Here is a 23,355-nt window from a genome sequence, read left to right on the forward strand (position 1 = left end):
TATTTTGTAATGGCGCGCTAGGGCTGGGGAAAACACAAAACATCGATGTTGTTTTTCTTCCTTTTTTCTTTCTCAAAGCAAATCTCAAAATGTATTTGGCTGAGATTTAAATCTCTTAACTTTATGCTAAGATGGCTTTTATTAGTGCTTCTTTTGAAGGGTAGTAATCAAGTGGAGAAACTACATCTTTTTGGACAGTCTTAAAACAAATGGGGATGATTGAACTTCATTATGTCTTTTTGCTGAATATCCCAGATTCATTGTTGTCATTTTAAATTATGATTACTAATGGAATCTAACCAAACTTGGTCATTGTAGCTAGTACTGAACCTTTTGCTTCAGCTGACATTTGATCAGTCAACTGAAATAAACAGGTAGTGCATTACTAAGCAGCTCATCCATTTTACATATTTATTAAATTTGACCAGTGGAAAAATATCATCTCACAAAATATCATCTCACAAATATTCTGAGGAAAGATCAATAGAAGATTCATTTGTTAGGACTGGTGAAGAAGCTCCTGTAGAAATGCCACAAAGTAAAAAGACTAATAGTTGAGAAACCTTTTATTACAAAACGACAAATGCACCCTAGAGCCTAGTGATAGAAAAGCAATACTTTGCCCTTTAGCCAAAAAGGCTTCCATACCAGTTTGTAAAACATTACGTTCCTGACCCCTCTAGATTGCGATTTATCACAAAACACAATTAAGGCAAGGAAAGGGATGGGAAACATTAAATGCAGCATCAGTTAGGTCCAAGTCTTATGGAAACATGGGAAAGCAAATAATTGTACCACCTAGAATACAGTGTTGTCTGGTTTTGGAATCTAAGCCTCGTTAGCTCTTAAATGGGTGACAATTAGAGAATACTAGGGCTCTCCAGGCAGGGCTGCCTGACACCCTGGAGAGCCGCTGGCAGTCAGAGTTAACAGTACTGAGTAGATGGCCACTTCCTGTGTTCCTAGCCACGTTAGTCTCTTGCAGCATAAAAAGGAGAAGGGAAGGGAGAGAAATGTGGCAGCTAGACTGTTTTTGCTTAAGACTAACTATTTTTGTTTTTGTTGTTTTTTGCATGAGCTTTTTGCATGAGCTTCTTTTGATTCAGTACCACTTAGCACTGCATTCAAAGAAGTGGGTTTATATCCACCAAAGCTCGTGCAAAAAATGCTCCCATATTTCTTTTTTCTCCCCCTTCTTCCTTCCCTTTTATGCTATGTTTCTACGTTACTTTTAAAAATTATTGATTATAATGATAAGGAATCCAAGGAGCTTTGGAACTTAACTATTTTTAAAAACTAACTTTTCACGGAGTTGGGAGTGTTAGCTTCCTATTCTCTTGGTCTCCTCCAACCACACAGGCAAGGGCAGGGCCAGGAGCCAATGGAGTGATAAAGGAAGGTTAGCAGGGGTTATTATCGCCTCACCTATATTTTAAAGAGAAGCACTGAAGTACACTGTTAAAGAGAATGCAGCTTCTGTCAGAGTCTTTTTCCTAGTTTCCAATACCCTGCCACAATGAGTGGAGAGCATTGATAGGTGACACAACACTGCTTGGTGGATGTGCTGGTTTCAGCGAGCAGCACACTGGTAATGCCCAGATTACATACATTATATACATGTGCCGCAAAATGTAAAGAGACAGAAAGTGTGCTCTACTTAGATGTCATTGCAGTATTTATCTAATAAGAGTTCCATTTCAAGCAAAGTCTTTTGTTTAAAACGATGGTAAAATTTCAAATATAATGTTGATTTCTAGCAATTTAATTTGTGTTGTGGTGAGTTTATTCATTGCAATCTTTTTTACTTCCTGCTCTGATTCTTCTAGAAAGAAAAGCCTTTATTAAACAGTAACACAGAGCAGTCTTGGAATTATTTTAGAATAAGTGGCTTCAGGACTGTAGATAGAATGATTTTCTGTAACTGCATTCAGTTCTTGAACACATGGTTTTGTGTTGGCTGGTAGCTAAAGCTTCTGATGATGATATGTCATTTAATGTTTGGCTGATGGAAATATGGAATTCTTTGATTCAAAAAACCTGTATTACAAAGCTTCTGTGTTATGTTAACATCTATCTGGCAGTGCTCCCTGAAACCAAAATGTCCATAATTCTTGAAGAGAATAAAGCAGGACTGACTGCTGGGGTGATCATGCAGCTGGCTACTTAAGAGGCAAAATTGGCAGCATTTGTGAAAAGAAAACCTGTGGTTTCTCTTTTGCTCTCTTATTGCAATAGTTGTTGTGGATCCACACATACTGAACTTTTTGTTTGGATAAAAAACTGAAAATATAAATATAAGCTAATTTTATATATACCCATTTGAAGAACATTTTCTATCATTATATTTAGTCTGACAGTCATCTCAGAGGTAAATTCAGAATACTTCTGACCTCATGGCAATGGTTAGTGTAATTGTGGTTTATGAAACCTCAGGTTAAATCCAGGAGAAATCAAGTTGCTATGGTCTACAACAATGGCAGTTTGTTTTGTGAGATGCCAGGAAAGAGTTTCTTGAGAAAACTAACCAGCATTTCTTATGTAAAAGTGCAGCCTAAGAGAGGCCACATACTTTGAAGCCAGTCCATGCTGCTGAGGAGAGCAAAATCAGGGATATGATTAAGTTTTAAGGAGTGAACTATCACAGTCATTCAGTTTTGTGGCAGTTAATACAGTTAGCTTCAAGGTGATAAAATGGATGAGTTGGAAGAGCTGACTGTGCTGAAATAAAATAACTTAAAAAAACCAAAACCTGAAGGAAATACCACTTGGGTCTTACTGTGGGAAAGTTGAACTCAAAGAAGCTTATACATAAAAGAGTTGGTGTGATGTGGTACATATCCACGATATAAATTGAGTCTTCCTTGAGAAAGGGAAGAGTAAAAACTACCTGGAATTGAAGCCATATTAAAGGTATATAATAATGAGCTAGCAAAATTCTTACACTGTATTCCAAAAAATCAACAGTTCTGATCATTAGCTAGCTCCTGGGACTCATACATAGGTTAGGTGGAAGTGCATTTTGTAATGTAAAATGTTTCTCAGCTATTTAAAAAACTGATCCATCAATGATTCTGCAACACATTCTCTGAGAATAGCAGTCATAGCAATATGGAGTTAGAACATTATATACATACACCCAGCCAACTGATCTTTGTAAAAGCTTTTAAAAGAGTACAGTCATGTGAGCTATAGTCTGCAAATTTTATTTTACAGTTCAACAAATGTTCATGAATAGTAAGACATGCTTAATGTACATTTGAATCATATATTTCTCCCTCAGCACAATGTATGACATACAGTGGGCTCTTTTTATCCTCTGGGGTTTGGTTCCAGGATCCTCTGTGGATACCAGAATCTGTGGATGCCCAAGTCCCATTAAAGTATAATAGTGTCTCTTATATAAAATGATAAAATCAAGGTTTGTTTTTTTGAATGTGTATTTCATTTAATATTTTCAAACCATTGATAGCTGGATCTGTGGATAAAGTATGCATGGATACAAAAGACTGACTGTACTTTTAAGTTTTGTAAAATTTGAAAATGATTGAATGTGATTGTTTGATACCCATTGTTTTAATTCACTTGCAATTACAGGGAACTGATCTTACATGACAACTAGTATTCCTGAATTTGTATTCACATTTGCATAGGAAGATGCTTCCAATCATTTAATATGCCCCTGATGATGGTCATAATGTAAATAAAGGATAGCCAGCATGGCGTAGTGGTTTAAGTGTAGGACTAAAACTCTGGAGATCATTGTTTGATTTTCCACTTGACCATGGAAATTCGCTGAATGACCTTGGCCAAGTTAGCCCCAGAAGATCCTGTGATGGGTCCACCTTAGGAGCACCATAAGTCGGAAATGATTTCAAGACACAAAACAACAACAAAAAGGAGGACATCTTATGACATATTCACCTTACCGGTACCTGGAGAAGTTATGTACTTGATCTCACTTCCAGGCTCAATGTGTTGCCATACCAACTAGTATTAAAATACTAGTGCCAAATAGTCATGCATATCTAATTATATTTAAGTGTGGCAGTTCAAATTATTATGCAATTGCAGCAGTAGCAGCTGTTGACGTTAATTTTTTTCCTTTTAAAATATAGAATTTTGGGCAGCTGAAATTATTTAGGTTAACATCTCTAGACAAAGAGAATGTATTGAAATAAAAATAGCTTTTAAATATCATAGGCATGAAATATAGATACGGAATGTTTTTGGTTTGACATTGTCCAAGAGTGTGATTTCCCCTTTCCATTTTTAAACCCAGATTTTTTTAGTTACGTATAAATTATAGCTTTCTATTAAAAATATCAAATATATGGGCAGCTACTGTGGCAAGAATGTATGTACCCAGTTTTTGGTTTTAAACTAAGATTATAGGATTGAGTTTAGGGTCTACTTTTCTTTTATAAACCATGAACTGTAAATTTTCAAATTTATCAGACCTTCAAAAAAAAAAAGCCTGGTTATATCTAAAACTGCTTGGTCTTGGGACAGCTACTAGGAACAGTTCTAAATGTCATTAGGAAGCCTGCCTTCCTAGTTATATTTTTGCATTTAATTTTTTTATGCAACATTGCCCTTAGGTGCCATTTTCCTTTTTTAATATATACACCCAGCCTGCATATTATCCAAGTTCATATAATGCAGGGTCACTTTCACACATCAAAAAATATGTTTTCTCCAGAAATGTTCTAGTTCATCTGGTGCAATTCTGTGGTATGCATCTGCTCAAGTGACTCCCCCTTTGTATTGGACCAAGCTGCCCATTGTTATTTACAAAAAGACATGCTAAATAGCAACACCTTTATTCTGAAGGAACAGGTGATACATAGGTCCCTTTTTAGTGCTGTATCCCTGATCTATTGAGATTCTGAACCATTGTCAGGATCAGGTTCTGCCATGCTTGCTGGCTATATGCTTTGCAATACTGGATGATGGGTTATGCTATACAAGTTGTAATACTGGGTCGAAAGAATGTTTATCTTTCTTGAAGCTGCTTAATAAGCAGATGTGAAAAGGAAAATAAAATGTGCTTTGAACTGCAAAGGCCAATTTGTTGTGAACATTTGGTACAGATTGGGAAGGACAGATAGCCCTGGGAACAGGAATGTTTTGATTTGAAGATGAATGGTGGGTGAGTGTGTGAAAAGTTAAGTTGTTATGTGCTTTTAATATACAGTGGGCCCTTGGTATCTGTTTGGGTTTGGTTCCAGGACTCCCTGGGAATACTAAACTCTGTGGATGCTCAAGACCCGTTAAATACATTGCCATTGTAAAATGATGTCCTTTATATGAAATGGCAAAATCATGGTTTTTAAAAATATTTTCAAGCTGTGAGTGCTTGAATCTGTGAATTAAGAAATTGTGGACATGGTTGACTGTAACCAAAAGGTCCTCAATTCTGATACTATCACTTTGCTGTGCACAACGTTGGTTTCCTGAATAAAACTTTCTCTTCTACTGAAGTTTGTGTCTCTGAGCTGAAGTTAGCCACTACAAGACAACCGATTGCTTCACTTAGCTTTCTTCTAGATGCTTTTTAACCCAGATTTGTTCATAGCTACCAGATCTTTAAGGGCAAATTTTCAATTTCAGTGGAAAACTTACATGATGTTCTGATATAGATGAGGTGAACTTTGTGCTTGTGTTAAGGTATAGTTATTTTATGATCAACAAAGAAAAACTATTTTTCCTGAAGCCTTTCTAAAACATTGTTTAAGTGTAAATAAACTGCTTAATAACTTTAACATTAATAGGAAAATACTAGAGCTGTACAGGACATGTGTGTGCAAACTAACCTGTAAGATAGAAGCCCCTGAAACCAGTGGAACTTATTTCCAACTAAATATGTAAAAGATGTTTGCTGTAAGGTCCAATTGTAGTTAAAGGTGACATGAAACTAGACAGATATTTTAACAAATATTCCCCATAGTTCTTTAGGGCAGAGGCAGCACTTTGCAGTAAAAAATGGTTATTTTGTAACAAGATAGATACACCGTAATGTAGTACTGGTTTTTGGTTTTAGGAATTTAAAGTAAACCTTCAAAAGTAAGGCTACTGGGATTGCTGTGCATTATTTTCTTTTGTATAGTTTGGCAACAAATGAATTCATGCTCCTGTTTGCTGTAACTATGGAAACTTTAGAAGCACTCTTTCTAAAGCTTGAGTATACAATAAAGTGCTTAAAGTGTTGGTCGGATTACGGACTTCAGAATATGCTCAATTTTCTATCTCTCTTTTGGAGAGGAACAAGAGGCTAATGTGAATATTAACTGGCAACTTGCTTTAATCTCCTGTGACACTCAAGTTTGTATAGGTCTGCATCCAGACATCTAGGAGTCTAAGGCTCTCAGTGTGTTAAGGACAATCATAAATATTTATGACTCTGAATGGGAAGAGCTGAAATACAAGGAGAAAAATGTGAACAAGCTACAACTCCCTAACTGGCAGTGTAGTGGTTACATAAAAAGAGAGAGTACATTGAGCAGATATAAACATGTGATGCTTTTTCACATATTTCATAGAATTGTATTCTCTGTATTTATAGTATTGAATCATATTCTTCCAATGTGTACAGCAGTATATTTTAATAATAATTTGTTTTAGGATACCTCACCTTGCAAATATTTGAAGGTACTTCAGGGTTCTTTCTCCATTTTAGAGAATCAGTTCATGCAACCTAACACCCAAACATTACTCCATGTGATTGTTTTTGAAGGCAACATGGATATCAAGATTACATGGAAATATAATGTGAACTGCGATTATGACATTAGGGATGGATTTGATGACACCTGGGAAAGGACGATGTCAAGAGACTATTGGCATCCCAGTATAGTCTCTGGTAGGGGTGTAATCCTTGACTATTTCATCCTTGCATGAAAAAGACAAATACTTAGAATATTTTTTCACCCTGCTGTGGGAGAAGACATGTATTCCTTTACAGTATTCTCCCTGTATTTGAATATCCCAGAGTATTGAGAAATAATTTGCTCAAAAACTCATGTGTTTTTCTCTACATATTACTTCTTGTGCAACCCTGTGGGATCTTGAATTGTTGCTTTAGTTCATAGCTGCCATCAAGTGAACTTTGACTTATGGCAACCCTATGAATGAAAGACCTCCAAGTCATCCTGTCATCAACAGCCCTTCACAGGTCTGTAGCAGGCGCAAAACAAAATAAACAAGCTTCATTTATATACCGCTTCATACCGCCTAAGCAGTGTCTAAGCAGTTTACAACTGTAAACTAATTTGCCCCCAGCAATCTGGGTACTCATTTTAGCGACCTCGGAAGGATGCAAGCCTGAGTCAAGCTTGAGCCCTTTTGCTGGTCTTGAACTCGCAACCTTGTGGTTTTGAGTGAGTGGCTGCAGTACAGGCATTTAACCACTGTGCCACCAGGGCTCCTTGATTGACACATTTAACCACTGCGCCACCAGGGCTCCTTGATTGACGCAAGGCCATGGCTTCCTTGATTGAGTCTATCCACCTGAAATGTGGTCTTCCACATTTTTACTGCCTTTCACCATACCAAGCATTAGCTTTTCTAGTCATGTCTTCTCATGATATGTCCACAGTATTACAGTAGGGTTATTCAGGCTTGTTTTGCTCTAATTATTTGTCTTTTCAGTTCTCCAGGGTATCCACTGAACTCCTCTCCAGCACCACCTTTCAGATGAGTTGATTTTCTTCCTAGTGGTTTTCTTCACTGTCCAGCTTTCACAACAATACATAGTAATGGGAAATACAATGGCATATGATCCTAACTTTAGCATTCACTGATATATCTTTGTACCTGAGGATATTCTCTAGTTTCTTCATAGCTACCCTTCCAAGTCCTAGTCCTCTTTTGATTTCTTGACTGAAATCTCCATTCTGATTATAATGACTGAGCCAAGCTATGGAAAATCTTGAACTGTTTTAGTTTCTTCATTGTCTAATGTTACATAAATTATCTGTGGTAAGATGAAAGGTTATCCTTTCATTCCTTTTATATAGTTCTTCAGTGTATAGTGACCATTGGCTTTTTATTTCTACTTGTTCATGTAATGTGTTCATCTGCTGTTCATATAACATCGCCACTCCTGATTTAAATTTCGCTTTGATTTCTTGGAACTTCTGAAACAGATCTTGTGTTCTTTGTTGTTGTTGTTGTTGTTGTTATTGTTGCCATCTTTATTTTTCTACATTGATTATTATAGTAGTACTTCTTTGGAAGTGCTCTATGTATTTGGTTTGGGAGTGTTTTGGTAAATGTACAGTATAAATGAATGGTTGAGTATTCTCAAAGATCCAACATGAACTGAGTGTTTTATTATATTTAGAAAGGGTATGCAAAAAGCAATCTATGTTGACCAATATCTATTCCATAATTCCTACAGGCTTTGTAATAATTTTAGATGGCATTCTTGCTTCACCTAGACTCCAGACAGCTTCTCCTTTGCCCTCCAGACAAATAGCCATATTTAACCTAGCAAGAAAATATGAAGGCTATGAATAAATTATACTTAACTTTCTCCTGGATGTGAAGCTACATGTCACAGATAATTGGTGCCCTACAGGCACTCCGCTCTTGCATGGTGTGAGTCAGAATTCCTTGTCTGTTCTATAGGTGTATTGAGAGCAATTACATTTTTGTGTCATAGCACCTTGGTTGTTGAATGGTTATAATGTAGTCCTCAGAAACATAGTTTATCAGTGATAATGGGAATTGTTAAACCTTGATCTAGTGTTTGTCGTAGAGTTTGCTTGAAGGGGGACCACCATGAAAGAAGAATAGATTGTTTCAGGCTGTTACTTGTTATTTTCTTAGAAAAAAATTATCTTCCATTATAGGGATTTAAAACTTTAATTTTATTATAAGATTTACATTTTGTGGAAGTAGTACATCTCAAGGTGAAACTAAGTAACTTAAACATGAAATAAGCAATAAGTATAAATATAATTATACATAATATAATTTGTTGAAATAGAAAAAATATGCTGTTTAAACATTACAATAAAATTGATTATGTTCAGATTTTTTAAATATATATCTACATCTGTAATCCTATACATAAGGTGTAGAAATTATACAGCCATCGAGAAGTTGTTGAATCCTGTCATTTCATACTATTGGCAATTGTTGCTGAGGCTTCTGGAATTTAGAGTCCTATAACATCTGGAAGGTTGCATGATTCCCAACCATGCTATACACGCCTACATAGGAATCCTAATCCCTCTGAACTCAGTGGAGCATACCTTTTCAGTAGACATGAATAGGGTTGCTCTGCACCTCTCCTTTCATAAATTAAACCTTCCATCTAAGTTCTAAAATGTTATCTGATTTCTGGAAATGGATCCTTCTTGAATGAAACCACTTTTATTTTCTAATGATCCTATTTGTATGGTTAAGCATTTGATATCGATTTTAATTACCCACATGGTTGTGTGATCTTCATGCATTTTCAGTGTGAAAAGTTAAAAAACGTAGTAAAACAGCAGAATCATAATCTGTTTCTTTTCTAATATTTGAATTTACTTTTCCACACAGTATAGTATTAAAGTGAATGGATTCAATTGTATTATTGAGATGACTTGTCTGTTAAAATTAACTGAAATACCAATATTTATTAATCTATTTCATATGCTATATATATTTTACATTAAAACAAACATAGTAGAAATTCCTTAACTGTATTAAATAGTTGTAAGCCAATGGGCGGTATACACAATCCGCAACCTCACTGAACGGAATGAGAGAAACCAGGAGCTCATTGCACAGATGAAGCAGCAAGGACTGGCCGACAATTCTGTTCTTGAAAGCATGGGAATGGAAGTTGAGCAACATGGCCAGAAGCTAGTTTTGAAATCTGCCAGAAAGATGCCAAATCAATAAATAGTTAAAATGTCAAAGATGTTCACCTTCACATATGACATCAATATACTACAGGTATAAAACTTTCAGCATCATCAAAAATCTGTTTGTTGAAGTAATGTTATATTATGGTATCTTAGGGTGTCATTCAATGGAATCCAGGAGAGACTTTCACCAATGAAACAAAAAGGGAGACATTTTTTACTGGTTCTCTATTCTTCACACTTTGTTCATTTCTCCATTGAAATCTGCTCCAGTGGATTGGGAAAAGTGTGGCAGATGGTCTCCTCATTCTGCTGACAGGGTCTTCAGCCATTGAAAGAGCACTTTATCAGTGGAGTGGCACTGGTTCATACAGTCCCAAAACTAATTAAACCCCTTGACCCTTTCTGGATTTTATAAAAGTGGTAAGTGAACTGCGGATCCTAAATTCTAGATCTTTTACTGATAATGTTTTAGAGATAATGAAGAGGAGAGGTTCTTGCTTGTGTGGTAATTCTCCATGTGATCCAGCATCCTAGAAAAACATAAATCTTGCTTGCATTGAAAGACTCTTTGTGAATAGGAACCTCTCTTCAGAAATGTTGCTTTCCACATAGGGAAAATGACAATGAAATGCAATTGGTTCAGTGTGATGAATGTGAAAGATGCAGTGATTAAGAAAACCTTGTTGGTAGCACCTCAACAGGACTTAATGTGTTTTCCTAATGCTACAACAAAAGATGCACATGTGGCCCCACTTCCTTCGAAGCTTCCTCCAGGTCTTATGTGTCTGATCCATATGCAGAAAGGTGAGTTTTCCCTTGTACAAATACCTATCATTCCCTCCCATCCCACTTTTGGAAGGGGAAAACTTTGGAAGCAGAGATAAAGCATGAATCAGGAATGATGTTTGGTGATAATATCCCTCTTCTAAAAGATAGCTGAATGTGCCCTAATGTGTCTTAACCATTAGAAATCCTGTTCGTGTTGCTTATTGCACATTAAATGACACACTCCATCAAATGCAAAATGCAAAATCCATCAAACTCTGTATGTATATGTATTGTTAATACATTAAATAGCAACCTATACATATTCTGTCTCATATTCTTTTTCTATAATTTACTTTTGAAAAAATGAATTAAATACCAGCACTGGCATTATAGTGTTATATCGCTCTGTCCCGTCTCTCTTTCTGAAGAACATGGTGTTCGCATGAGGTTTTTTCATTCTCTTAGTAAATCATCTTATGTTTCTTTTCTTTTACTTATTTATTTTTCTTCTCGTGGCTTTCTCTAAACTCTTGAAAACTTAAGAGGTCGTTTCTCACTGTGATTAATTCTAGCCATTTCTTTTCATTCTCTGCCTTTCCAAAACATTGACAGAACTCATTTCCAATTAATTAATTCAAGAGAGACAGAAGAATGGAAGGATCTGCCTCACTATTTTGGATACTATTCTGTATTGTTGTTGAACTCTGCCACTCTGGAATGTGGCATGAATTGGATGGGTGGGAGAGAGACAGTGGTCAGTTAACTCCCTGTGCCCCAGATTGTCTGTCTTGGGATCAAAAACAAAAACCACAACAGATTTATTCCTGATTTCATTATATGCACACTTCAGTTGTCAAACCTAAGAACTTCTAAAACCAAATCTTATTTAAAATGAGATTATTCAATGCTACTACAATTTCTTTGTGTTTGGCCTTACGGAGGAATAAACATCTAGCCAGGCACAATTACAGTGACAGACATATTTCAGCAAAACCATATCAAAAGTAAATATTATCTATCCCTCATCTATCTGTCACTCATCATCTATCACTGTTCAGCGTTTTGATAGATCAGTGAGGAGCTGGCTCAGTATTAGGTCAGCTATGAACCCTCGGAGGGCAGGAAAAAAATGCAAAGAAGCTTTGCATACAGCGTTAAAATTGTGTGCACTAAGTTTAATGTACTATGAGCTTGCCTTTTTTTCCCATTGTATCAGTGCTTTCAAGTAAGGTTGGTTACTAGAGAAATATAACCATACCCATCAGAGAACAATGAGCAGCAACAAATACATGTAAATAAGTTCTGGTTTTGGTGCATTTTCCCATCTGTTGTAAATACATAATAGATCTTTATTTTGTCATTTGAATTCCAAAGGGAAATTTGCAAGTTTCACAGGAGAAAACGTACTGGTGACTCTATTGAGAGTGGCTGGCTTTCAGTTTGGTAGAATGGATTAATGATTTAAGCAAAACAGTTCCCCTGTCCTCCAGTGAAGACTTCTGTGGGGTGTGTTTTGCATGCTAGAGGGCATTAACTGGTGATTAAAATGTGTTTGAAAGGGGTAAAAAAAGTTGTTGGATCAAATCTTGTGGCAATCTTACTGGTTTTAAGAGTTTATAAATAAAATAAATCAATTTTCTTTTCTCCATTCTTTAAAAAAAGTTGATCAGGATTTTAATGATAATGGGTGACTGTGTGTGTGTGCACGCACATATGTTTTAATTTGTGACAGGAATAAACTCTGTAAATGAATTGCATGCTGTGCCTTTTAGTAGCTTTTGAATCATGGGGTCCAAGAGATATCTTCTCTCTAGCTCACTTGTGATGTCTCTTTCATTACATTTTATTACATCAGTCCATAGTACATTAGCATTCCTAAAGCAAAAATGGCCAAAACATATATTTTTGATATGTACAGTATGTCCTGCCCCAATATTTCTTAATATATCCAAATGATTGTTTGTTTGTCAGAATGAATTCCGCTTTCATTTCAGTTGTTCTGCATGAATCTGTACTCTAAAAAACATTGTGAATGTACATGAAAATACATGCAAAATCAAACATAATAAATAGTCAAAATAATAGTCTGAATTCCATATCTGAATCAACATTTGAATTCCATAAAGTACAAGCAATTATATTTTAAGAGCTGTTCAAAGTTCTGAAAGGCATACAATTTTAGTTAATCATGGGGAACAGAAATCTTCCCCAATATGTTGCTTCACATTATATACAATGATATTCAGTTGCATTAATAATTAAATGATAATAAATAGGCACTATACTGCCATTATCTGTGTATTTTGCTATAATATTTTCTATTTTACAAATTGCAAGAGCTCATCCTGCTATATAATAAAATAATAATAAAACTTCACAATAATAAAACTTTTAATTATACCCCACTTTTTGTTAAAACAATAGAGAAAGGACCTTACACTTTATTAGGAGAAAGATATACACATACAACTCTCCCATTATATCTATAAAGTTAGAAGGGACATTGTTTACATGTTACAAACTTTTAAGAAGTTAAATCTACAAAAATGTTGATTAGGTTTTTTGAGGGGGGGGGTTGTTCCCTTGATCATTGAACGTGTATACTGAAAAAAGTAATCTAGGAACACCTTACAAATATTCATACTTATTTCTTTTTGATAATTAAGATTTCATTCCTCAAAGAAAGGCCTTGTGCTCCTGTATTCTGTAATATACCACACACATTGATTTCACTCAAAATGCTGATTTATTTTATTCAACAGTTGTGTGTTGTATTCCAGTGCTAGATCACATCATGGCAAAAGAGGAAATGCCCAACAAAATTCATCATAATCTATAAATTGCACTCCATACTAAAACACTGGGGTGGATTGAAACTATAGTTAATCATACTTTAATCCCATTGAAATTAACAGAATAGGTTTACTATTTGACTGGATTCTGTACTTTTTTGCATGCACATTGTATGTGCATCTATTTCATCATTGCAAATTACATATCTTTTCAGTATAGAGTGGACTTATCCTGTATGATGCAACATTCTGTGGGTTAAAAACTTGTATTTTGATATAAGAACAACAACTCTTTTCAAGTTATTTCTTTCTGTTCCCCTCCTGTTTAAGACTTAAGCTTTCTAGTTAAACTATTGTGGAGGCTGCAAAACAGGTGCCTGCTTTACAGAGGGCCTTATTCTGTTATTTCCACTGGAGCCGGTGGCCTTCTGAACTCGCCTTTGCTACCTCCTTCCCCCTCAATAATTTTTTATGAATGATAGCTTTTCAACACCCTGGGAACAGCTTGTTGGGAAAAAGTGTTCTTCACAGGGTGCAGTCAAATCCTACACATTTCATCAAGGGGATCTTATGAAAGGAGTAATACTGTGCTTACAGGTATGACGTCTTCTTGAGGCCCTTATCCTCCTTCCCGTCTTTTATGAACCCCTCCTAAATATGTTCTCTCTTTTTTTATTAATTCCAATTGGCTGGCTGGTTCTTTCTCTCTCTGCGTGGGCTTCTCAATTAAACTCTTGTTTGTTTAAAAACTTCAGGCTTGTTTAGTGGATCCCCTGGGGAGACGCCAGGAATAGGTGGCAAAATAGAAACCCCAGAATCCAGAGGGCTGCATTGACAAGGCTGTTATGTAGTTTATAAAGGGCAGTGACACCTCTTAGAGGACGCCTGGAATGCTTTGACAAGTGCTGAGCAGCTCAAGCTTTCAGGAATTTGTACTTGGGATGATTGGTCCCAGGCTGTCTGATTGACTCTCTTTGGTGTAATGGACATGGATATTCTTTTTGTCCTTCATTGTCAGTCCTTTAAAACAAATTACTCTGCATGTTAATACCTTATTTAACAGACAAGACTGAGGACTCAGTCCTCCAGGAACCACTACACCAAGGATGGTCAACCTCCATATTCCTGGGATGAGAGGACTTAATTATCAGCTTCACAAATTGATTTCCCTCCTGTCAGGAAATACTCAGGCTCCACAAGAGTTTAATATCACAGTTTAATCTGAAGACTTCCAGAGTAGTGTATGCTTAACCTGACAACACCAGGAAAGTCAAATGCTAAGAAAACTGTCATAAGCTACATAAAATTAGTGTAAAAGACTAAAAGATCTAGAAGCCCAAGTAAATAAAAACATCTTCAGCTGGTAAGAGAAATACCGTATTTTGACAATTCTCCTTTGTGCAGGGCTTAGACCATTAGATTTAAAAGTTTGTCAATGTTGTCCATTATGGTTTGGGATATTAATTTGTTGCTGTTAATGATGATACTTAGAATTATTTAATTTGGTTAACTGTGTTACTTAATTCATTAGTGTGAAAGCAAGTGATGGGAGTTAACTGTGTTACTTAATTCATTAGTGTGAAAGCAAGTGATGGGATTTGCCCCAGCAATTAAAATGGTATTTAAACTACTGAAACTAAATCTCAGCATGGCATACCACTTTTAAAAGAAAACATATTTCAAACAACTTGAAATTACCGTACAAGTGGATGGTATTCTGTGCCCTTCAATGAATGCTCCCTCCACTGTAGAAACATGGAGTGCAGGGAAAGTGGAGTGAGGGAGTGTTGAAGCTGATTAAGAGCAGTTGGATTGCCATTATCTAATTTTTTATTTGAGACAAGAGAGACCAAATGGTTAGGAGTTACCACAATTTCTCCTAGTTCATGATGAACATTCTGCATCATTTTAGCCACCCCAAAAGACTGATTTGCTAAAAATTCTATATGTGACATATCAGTGGAAATGGGCCTAGGGGATTTTCAGCAGGTCCCCATCATTAGCTAGAGATTTATTATCACCAGCTAGGACTGGAAACATGTTTCCAACTAGAATAGTAAACACCATCTGGCCCTCTTCTCCTTTAGAGGACACAAAATCATTAAAGACTGGATCATTAAAGGATCTACGCCTCTCTGTCTTTCACAGCTACTTGAGCAGCAATTAAAATTGAAAACTTACAATCTATTCTTAACTAGAAAATAATTCTTCATGAACTCTCAATGTATGTGCATGCAAGCACATTCAGCTCTTCTGTTGACATGTGACAACCCCATTCATTTCACAGACTTTTATTAGGTAAGGAATACTTTTCTTCCTTCTAAAATATGGCCTACATCACTTGGTATTCATTGACAGTCTCCCATCCAAGTGCTAACCAGCACTGATCCTACTTTGCTTCCAAGATCAGATGGGATCCGATGCCTGCAGAACATTTAAACCTCCCAAATATCTGGTAGCCTGGAAATGACAAGGTCCCTCCCAAAAGAGGCAAAAACTGAGAAAACAAATCAATACTGAAATAATAATTACAAGCTACTATTGATAATAATCATAGCATATCAATAGCAGGTCCTCTCCATCTGTCTCCCAAGAGTCCTAAGAATCCTCTTCATTTTCCTTTTTGACTCATTACCAGCAACAGGAACTCAGTCACTCCAGTTAGCAAACAAAGCCACTGCAGGTCATCTTCTTTCAATAGTTGCACCTTTGAGCTTGACCCAGCAACATTAATATTAGTCATAGAACAAAAGCAAACAGCAGTAAAGCAAAGCACAAACCACCAGAAGTTCGGGCGACAAATATATCTTATCTCCAGTGTGAATATCCGTTTTCTTTCTTTGTTATCTGAAATAAAATGTGAGATTCTCATGCATATCACCAGGGTCTTTTACTCTTTCATTTAGTGGCTCAGATATTCAAACTGAAAGTTGGAGAGTTCGGAGCTCACAAGGGGAGAACAACTTAGTAGTCACTTGTTAATCTTTATCTTGTCGCTTAAAAGTCAATTAAATGATTAAATCCATAAAAACAACAGTAAAATAAACAAGCAAGAAGGCAATAAAACAATAAAAACAAGCAATAGATTAAATGAGCTGTGAGGCTCAAAACTAAGCTGCTACCTCCAATGCCATCTAGATGGGATTTGCAGAGAATAGCATGGGGTTGTCTCCATTTCCCCTCAAGGGGCACATTTTATTATTAGTTCCTTCCAAAGTGCTCCTTTTTGGTTTTGAATTTGCCTTTCAAAATTGAGCGCTTGTCTTACATGGACTGCAAATCATATGCTATGATTATTTGCTAGGAATTGTGGAAATCCAACACATTTGGAAACTCCTAGAGCATGAGATCTTGCAACGTATTCATTTAAATTTTTTAACTGGTCTGTATCTCTCTCCTCTCTCCATCTTCTCCCAGACCTGCCAACATGTACACTGTTCATTCACCCTTTGAATATCTTGTTAGTTTAAAACTCAATAAAGAATTAAATGTTTGAAATGTTTGAGTTGATTTAGGTCCAAAACACACTGCAGAAATAATCCAGTTTGAGACTGTTTTAAGTGCCCTGGCTCAATACTAGGAAATTCTGGAAACTATAGTTTTGTGAGACATTTAGCCTTCTCGGTCAGGGAGCTCTGGTGCCACAATAAACTACCTGTTAGGATGGGGGGGAGTTGTTTTTTTAAGAGTTTGTTGTTGTTGTTGTTGTTGTTATTGGTTTAAACCAGGTGTTGTTTTTGGATTAATGTTTTAATGAAAACATTTGAATACTGCTTACAATATTAATTCTGTACAATATTATTTTATGTATTAGAAAGCTTGATCAACCATGTTTTCATGCTTTCTAACACTAACTATCCAAAGATATTAGGCTTTGATATGATTTATATTTTTCAGTAAAATTCTGGGGAATATATTTACACGTAAGTAGCCTATATAGGAATATAGGACTACACGACTACAGGACTAAATTAAGAGGGCACTGAAATTCAAGAAGGAACTAAAGTAGACCAGGGGCAGTTGAATACATGAATATTGCCCCAAAACATCTACTCTCTGGCCAAATCATAAGACCTCTGGCTCCTCCTTTTGTCACCTATAAAAAGCGAGCTTCTTGGAAATTGATCAAGAAATCCTGTACCTTTTCACCTGGAAGTAAGCCATTCAGAACTTCAGTGGAGCCTACATCTGAGAGAATGGGTGAGAAGTCAAGAAAGATAATTTAAGGGGGGGAAGTTCACTGAATTACATAGGTCCACAGCAGCCTCTAAATTATTAAGAGGCTGGAAGCTGCACCAAAGCCATGCTTCAGTCATAAGGACTGAAGCACAGCTTTGGTGCAGCTTCTGGCTTCTTAAGATGTGTGCATACCACCAAAGTGACCTCAAGCAGCTTTACTTTGGCCTGTTTGTTCAGGCCCTAACTTCTTAAAAGGAAGTGACCGAATCTCACGTGCTCTAAATAGCAAAGAGGGAGGGGGCGAGAGAGAATGCTGAAAATCTTCCAACAATGAATTTAAGAGGTTCATAATCTTGTTCCCCTCCTCACTTGCCACTTAGACTCCAAAAACTTCCAAATGGGCTAATATGGGGATATAAGCCTTCAGCCAGAAAGGGTCTAACATTTCCAAAGAGCCTCCTGGCAAGCAAACAAATCACTTTCCTGTTTCCATAATCCATCCCTGGCAGTTCCTCTTATTCTCCATTTTTGCCTCCTAAAATCCCCAAGGCATCAGGCAGAGTAGAACACGCCTAGTCATGCATTTTCTCTGGTCCTAAACCTCGCTCTTTTGAGGCCCTCCTGTCCTAATTATATTAGTCAGAGAGGGCACTACCCTATTCCTTAAACTAGGTTTCATTATAATGACTTAAAATACCTGGATTTTGAAGTGTCTGAATAAACGTCATTAATCAAACAATATGAGACATCCAGCCATTTAGAGAGGGGGATCCAATATTTAACCATTTAATTATTTTTTCCAGATTCTGCGTGTAGGAAGAGTTTTAAAGGCTGGGACCTACAAACAAAAAGGCCTTTTTCCTATCTTACAAACATGAAAGGAACTGAAGAAGAACATCTTAAGAATGATCAGAATTCTCTGCCAGATTGGTGTGGCAGATAGCAGTTCTGAAGGAATGTAGGTCCCAAGCCATTTGGCACTAAAAAGTTAAAAGCCAGCACTCTGAATGGACAGGTAGTGATGTTACTATTCAAAGGCTGGCATAATTGGATGGGTCTTTAAAATCTGGAGCATAAAATAATGGGATATATACAGCTTTCATAGGTAGTTTCCCCCTTTTTTGATGTGTCTCTTTGGCCTGAACTTCACAATAAAGAAAACATAACTTCTTTCATATTAATGTCACCCTCGAAATTTCTGTGGGCTGCCAAATAAGCTGGTTAGAAGCCTACAGTTGCAGTCAAGCCCTTCCTGCAAACATGCCTTCAAAAGAAAAAAAATTAACCTTGCAGCTATCAGTAAGAAAACACCTCTTTTATTGTTTTAATTATCTGTGCTGGTTTTGAACATCCCTTCCAAATTTATCGATCCATGGTTTTCCATTTTGTCTGTAGGCTCCTCAGCCTCCATTCATATGTTTATGAAGAAATAACACTTTTGGATTCTGAGCTGTTGTCTTCTATGCAGCTATGCACACAAGAAACCTTTTCGAAGCCAGAATGCATGCAAGATTAAAAGCAGCTAGTCAATATTATTTACAGACTCTCTACCTGAAATGAACCACAGTGATCACACACAGAAATACTCTCCTGGCTCCTTTTTTTAAAAAAAGTCACTGTACAATCCAAATGTTAAAGCCCTACATGGCTTGGGTCCAACCTATCTAAGAACCTTCTTCTGTATAATCCACCCTGTGCACTCAGGTCCTCTGAGAAGAATTTATTGCAACCTATTAAGACCAGGTTAACTGCAGCTTCCCAGAGGTCCTTTCCTTCAACCGCTCCCAGAGTATGGAATGGCCTGCTGGAGGAGATCTGTCATATTACCAGCTTGAACAACTTTAAAAAGGCTGTCAAGATGGATCTCTTCTGGCAGGCCTTTCCTGAATAGCAAACCCAGCCACCAACCGAATCTATCTTTCACTAAGTACTTGTACCCCATCTGCCCGTCCCTGACTATTTTAATTGTATTGCTTTTAATGTTTAGTTCTGTTTAATTGATGTTTTAGGGGAGGGAGGGAATGATTGGGATATGGGATATGTATGCTGTCATTTTAATTGTAAGCCGCCTCGATTGCCCTTGACAGAGAGGCGGGGTAAAAATTAAGTTTTTATTTTTATGTTAATTCTCACCTTTGTTATTCATATACATAGAGACACCTGTACTGCTTGAAAAAGGTTGCTTCATCCTATTCACTACAGTGTAATTAATAAAGAATAAAATTGCACTAGGGAAGAATAGTTTAGTTCAGAAGATAGCAGCTAGAAGATGGCTGCATCCTGTGTGTGTGTGTGTGTACGCGCCTTCAAGTTGCCTGTCAAACTCTGGCAACCCCATGAACTTCATAGGGTTTCTTAGGCAAGAAATACTCAGAGGTGGCTTTGCCAGTTCCCTCCTCGGAAATGTAGCTCACAGCACTTGGTAATTGCACAGTGGTAGTCTCCCATCGAAATACTAACCAGAACTGACCAAGTACTAACCTGCTGAGCTTATAAGATCAAACAGGATTTTGTACCTTTAGGGTATTTAGTCTAAGCACTATTTAAGAAGGTGGAATAAATGCGGAGCTAGCCTTGTCCTAAGATCAACCTCCACATTATGGTAATATTTCTATTATGCCAACAAAAAAGACAGTTTTGAAATTACATATTTCTTCCTCAGACAACTATATTTTTAAGCATGCAGGGGAGGAAGCGCTCATGTTTAGCCATATGGTCTCCATGTTTTTGTTGTTATGAAGTTTGTCTATATTGTCAGAGCTAAATTTAGGCATTGCATTAGCCCAGTATATTGACAGCTGTGTCACGCTGCTCTTGTTAAGTTTTGATAGAGAGTTTGGCCATGTTTACCACAGTGAATCCACTGAACAACATTTCCATGGGATCACCTTGAGACCCCTTGAAACCTCATCCAGAAAGAGAACCCAAGGGGAAAGGGGGAAAGGTGAATGGCAGGAGCCCAAGGTTTTGGAACTGCACAGGGGATCATTCACACTTAGCTTTGGTTGGAGAGCATAACCCCTCATGGAAATAAAGTTCCAGTTTAAGATGGTATAAAATATTTTACCTCTAGCATGGGATAAGTGTAGAAACTCTAATACAGTATCTTGAGAGCAGGATTACTGAATTACATGATCAATCTCTTCATGTGGGGTGGTGGGAAAGATAATAGGTTTTGGATGTCTCTGGCTGTTAAAAGAACCCTTGCACACACAAAACAACCACATTAAACCCTTCTTCCTTAGAGCAGATCTCCTTGTCATGCTGCTTCTGTCCTTTTACCTCCTACCTGCATTCTGAAATGGCATATTCCAGTGATCATTTAGTTTTGCTGTCTGTGCAGCCAGGGTGGGGTGCATGACCGTTTTTTAGTGGTTTTACATCTCCAGTCTATGGGTGTATTCCACAAACTAAATCATTTCTTCAGTCTGGAGGATTGCCTGTCCCATGATTGTCACTAAAAACATTTACAAGTTCTGGAGAAAGATTCAGTTCCTGCGGAACACATGGCTTTGCTCCACCAGATGGAAAGTTCCTTCAGTGGTTAGAGAAAAGTTGTTTCATACTCCTACAGCCACCACAACGTTTTTGGATAAATGACATGATGATGGAATCCAGTTGTTGGTGGGAGTGGGGATGGGGAAGAAGAATCAAAGAAGCTGAAGAGGTTGGGGGTATTTTTACCCTGTTGGGGGTTTTGTGTTCCTGAATTTCAGGGAGTGTCTTATTGGAAACATTTCTGGGTTTTAAAGTGGTTTGGTTTTTTATTCTTATTTCACATGTTTATGTTGTTGAGTTTGCCCTTGTTTATCCTGAAGCTAAGTTAGGGTGACCAGATATTTTTCTTTTCAACATGCCTTCTGCAATTTCCTTCATGACAACATGGGGAATGCCAGAGGATTTTACCAGCTGGAAATGTAGGTCATGCTGAGGACAATAGTTTCTCAAGGGTACATGCTTATTTGGCTGAAGAAAAGAATCAAGATGTGAGAGCTTCTGCTTCAGATACAGTGGTCCCTTGCCTTACGTGGAGATCAGTTTCAGACCCTGCTGCGTAAGCCAAGTTTTGCCTATGCTTGAGGCCCATTGAGCATAATGGGGCTCATGCACGTGGCGGCACGACATCGTAAGTGCTGTGTGCATGCGTACATCATTCATTAAATGGTGCGGGGCTTCCAGCATAAGCTGGAAGCTGTGTAAAAAGTGCCCGCATATCACTTTTTAGAGAATTAGCAGTCCACTTTCTGAATTTCTGTGGCCCTGCCTTTGGTCTCCCAGTCCCTCTCACATTCTCTCATTTTGTCCTTTTTCATTTTTATACAAATAGTAGCTTGCACACAGACACGTAATTTTGTATTCCAGTGTGATCAAGTCCTAAATCCCATTGCTAGACCTAATGAATCAATACCTAAATTGTGTATAATAATGCAACATGTATGTAAGTCTTATCAATACAATGGATCATCTCTAGCTGGAATGAACAGCTCTTAAAATGTATCCAGGTACAGAAAATTTGTCAGTAGTAGACATTGCCATAGCTGAGTCCAGATGCATTTTCCAAGTTCTTCAGAACTATGTTCTGTTATCTCATAAACACTTCTAAAAATGCCATATTGATCTTAGTGTCAATAGGTGCAGATCCAACTTTTTCTCCAAGAAGTAAAGCTAGAGTTTCAGATAAGGCAGGAGGCTTCTCAACAGTTTATTCTGGGAATTCTGCAGATATATGAATCACAGTGCCATATATTTGTACAACAATTTTATCTATAAAAACCTCAAGAAATGGACCACCTACCAATGGTCACATATAAAGGGACAGAATATGAAAACGAAACTCCTTTATTTAGAGAGAGGTAAATTGGGGGTAATTAAACCAAGCTTCCATAAGATAGCCTACTAAAGTGTATCTCCAAATATTTAACAAATGGACAGTACAGTATTCAATTTCATGGCCATCCAGTGTTAATCTGTGTTCCTCAACAAGCCATTGAAACTTGGCCACTTCTTGTTTTAGTATAACTGATAATAAACCACTCTTTCTTAACAATTCCACATTTTCCAGAGGTCTTCATCAAGATTAATGTTTTATCTGTCAGTTTCTCTCCTCACTCACCAATACATTGGGGGGGGGGGGGGTTCAATGGCAATGCATAATCCGTAATCACTCGTATGGATTATATAATGTTAAAACCAAGGGATCGGTTGACATCCAAAAGTAACTCTCTAAATTATCGGCTTTTCTTACATAAGTAATGCTTGAGAACCATTGCTACATATTAGATCACCTTTCTTCAAATGGCCGCCGACCAGGTTGTTTTTTCATTACAATACCCACTATCCCTAACTATTGCTGAGGCTGGCTAGTATGAACAACAACAGGTATAGAGATGACATAAAATTCTGACTGGCAGTGAATGAGGAAATGTATCTTTTGATTATATAAGAACATTAATGTAGCTTTTTAAAAAAATTATGGAAATCAAAGGACAAAAAGCCATGCATGTGTGAATGTGCTGCTCAGGAGCGGAGGGTGACAGTAGGGCTGTGTTGGCATTTGTTCATCTTTCCGCAAAAACATCAACCATCTCCTTCAACATGCTATATGGCTTCCTGTAGAAGCAACAGATTCTGTGAAAAGCCATTACTGGAGAGAAGGTGGGAAGGGAAAAGGTGCCATTCAAGCTGAGACTTATCTTCTTACATACACACAGGGCGTTTATGTCCATGGAAGGCAAGAAAATGGATTGTATCTCAGG

The 23,355-nt window shown here is 37.1% G+C and overlaps 1 protein-coding gene across 3 annotated transcripts in view; it reads left to right on the forward strand.

Annotated features, from left to right (window-relative positions):
* The window catches only part of ATXN10 (ataxin 10), an 89,304-nt gene that overhangs the window by 60,369 nt on the left and 5,580 nt on the right, over positions 1 to 23,355 (forward strand). For 2 of the 3 annotated variants that reach the window (XM_089524893.1, XM_089524894.1), the window contains one exon: positions 9,704 to 12,550. In XM_089524893.1, coding sequence (XP_089381019.1) covers positions 9,704 to 9,894 — 191 coding nt within the window. In that variant the 3' untranslated portion in view covers positions 9,895 to 12,550. Of the gene's footprint in view, positions 1 to 9,703; positions 12,551 to 23,355 lie in introns of those variants that run through there. The other variant, XR_016281275.1, reaches the window with a different exon arrangement.

The sequence above is a fragment of the Sceloporus occidentalis genome, unplaced genomic scaffold (genome assembly GCF_023333645.1).
Source record: "Sceloporus occidentalis isolate IW3139 unplaced genomic scaffold, rSceOcc1.0.p SCAF_5, whole genome shotgun sequence".
NCBI classification, from domain to species: Eukaryota; Metazoa; Chordata; class Lepidosauria; order Squamata; family Phrynosomatidae; genus Sceloporus; species Sceloporus occidentalis.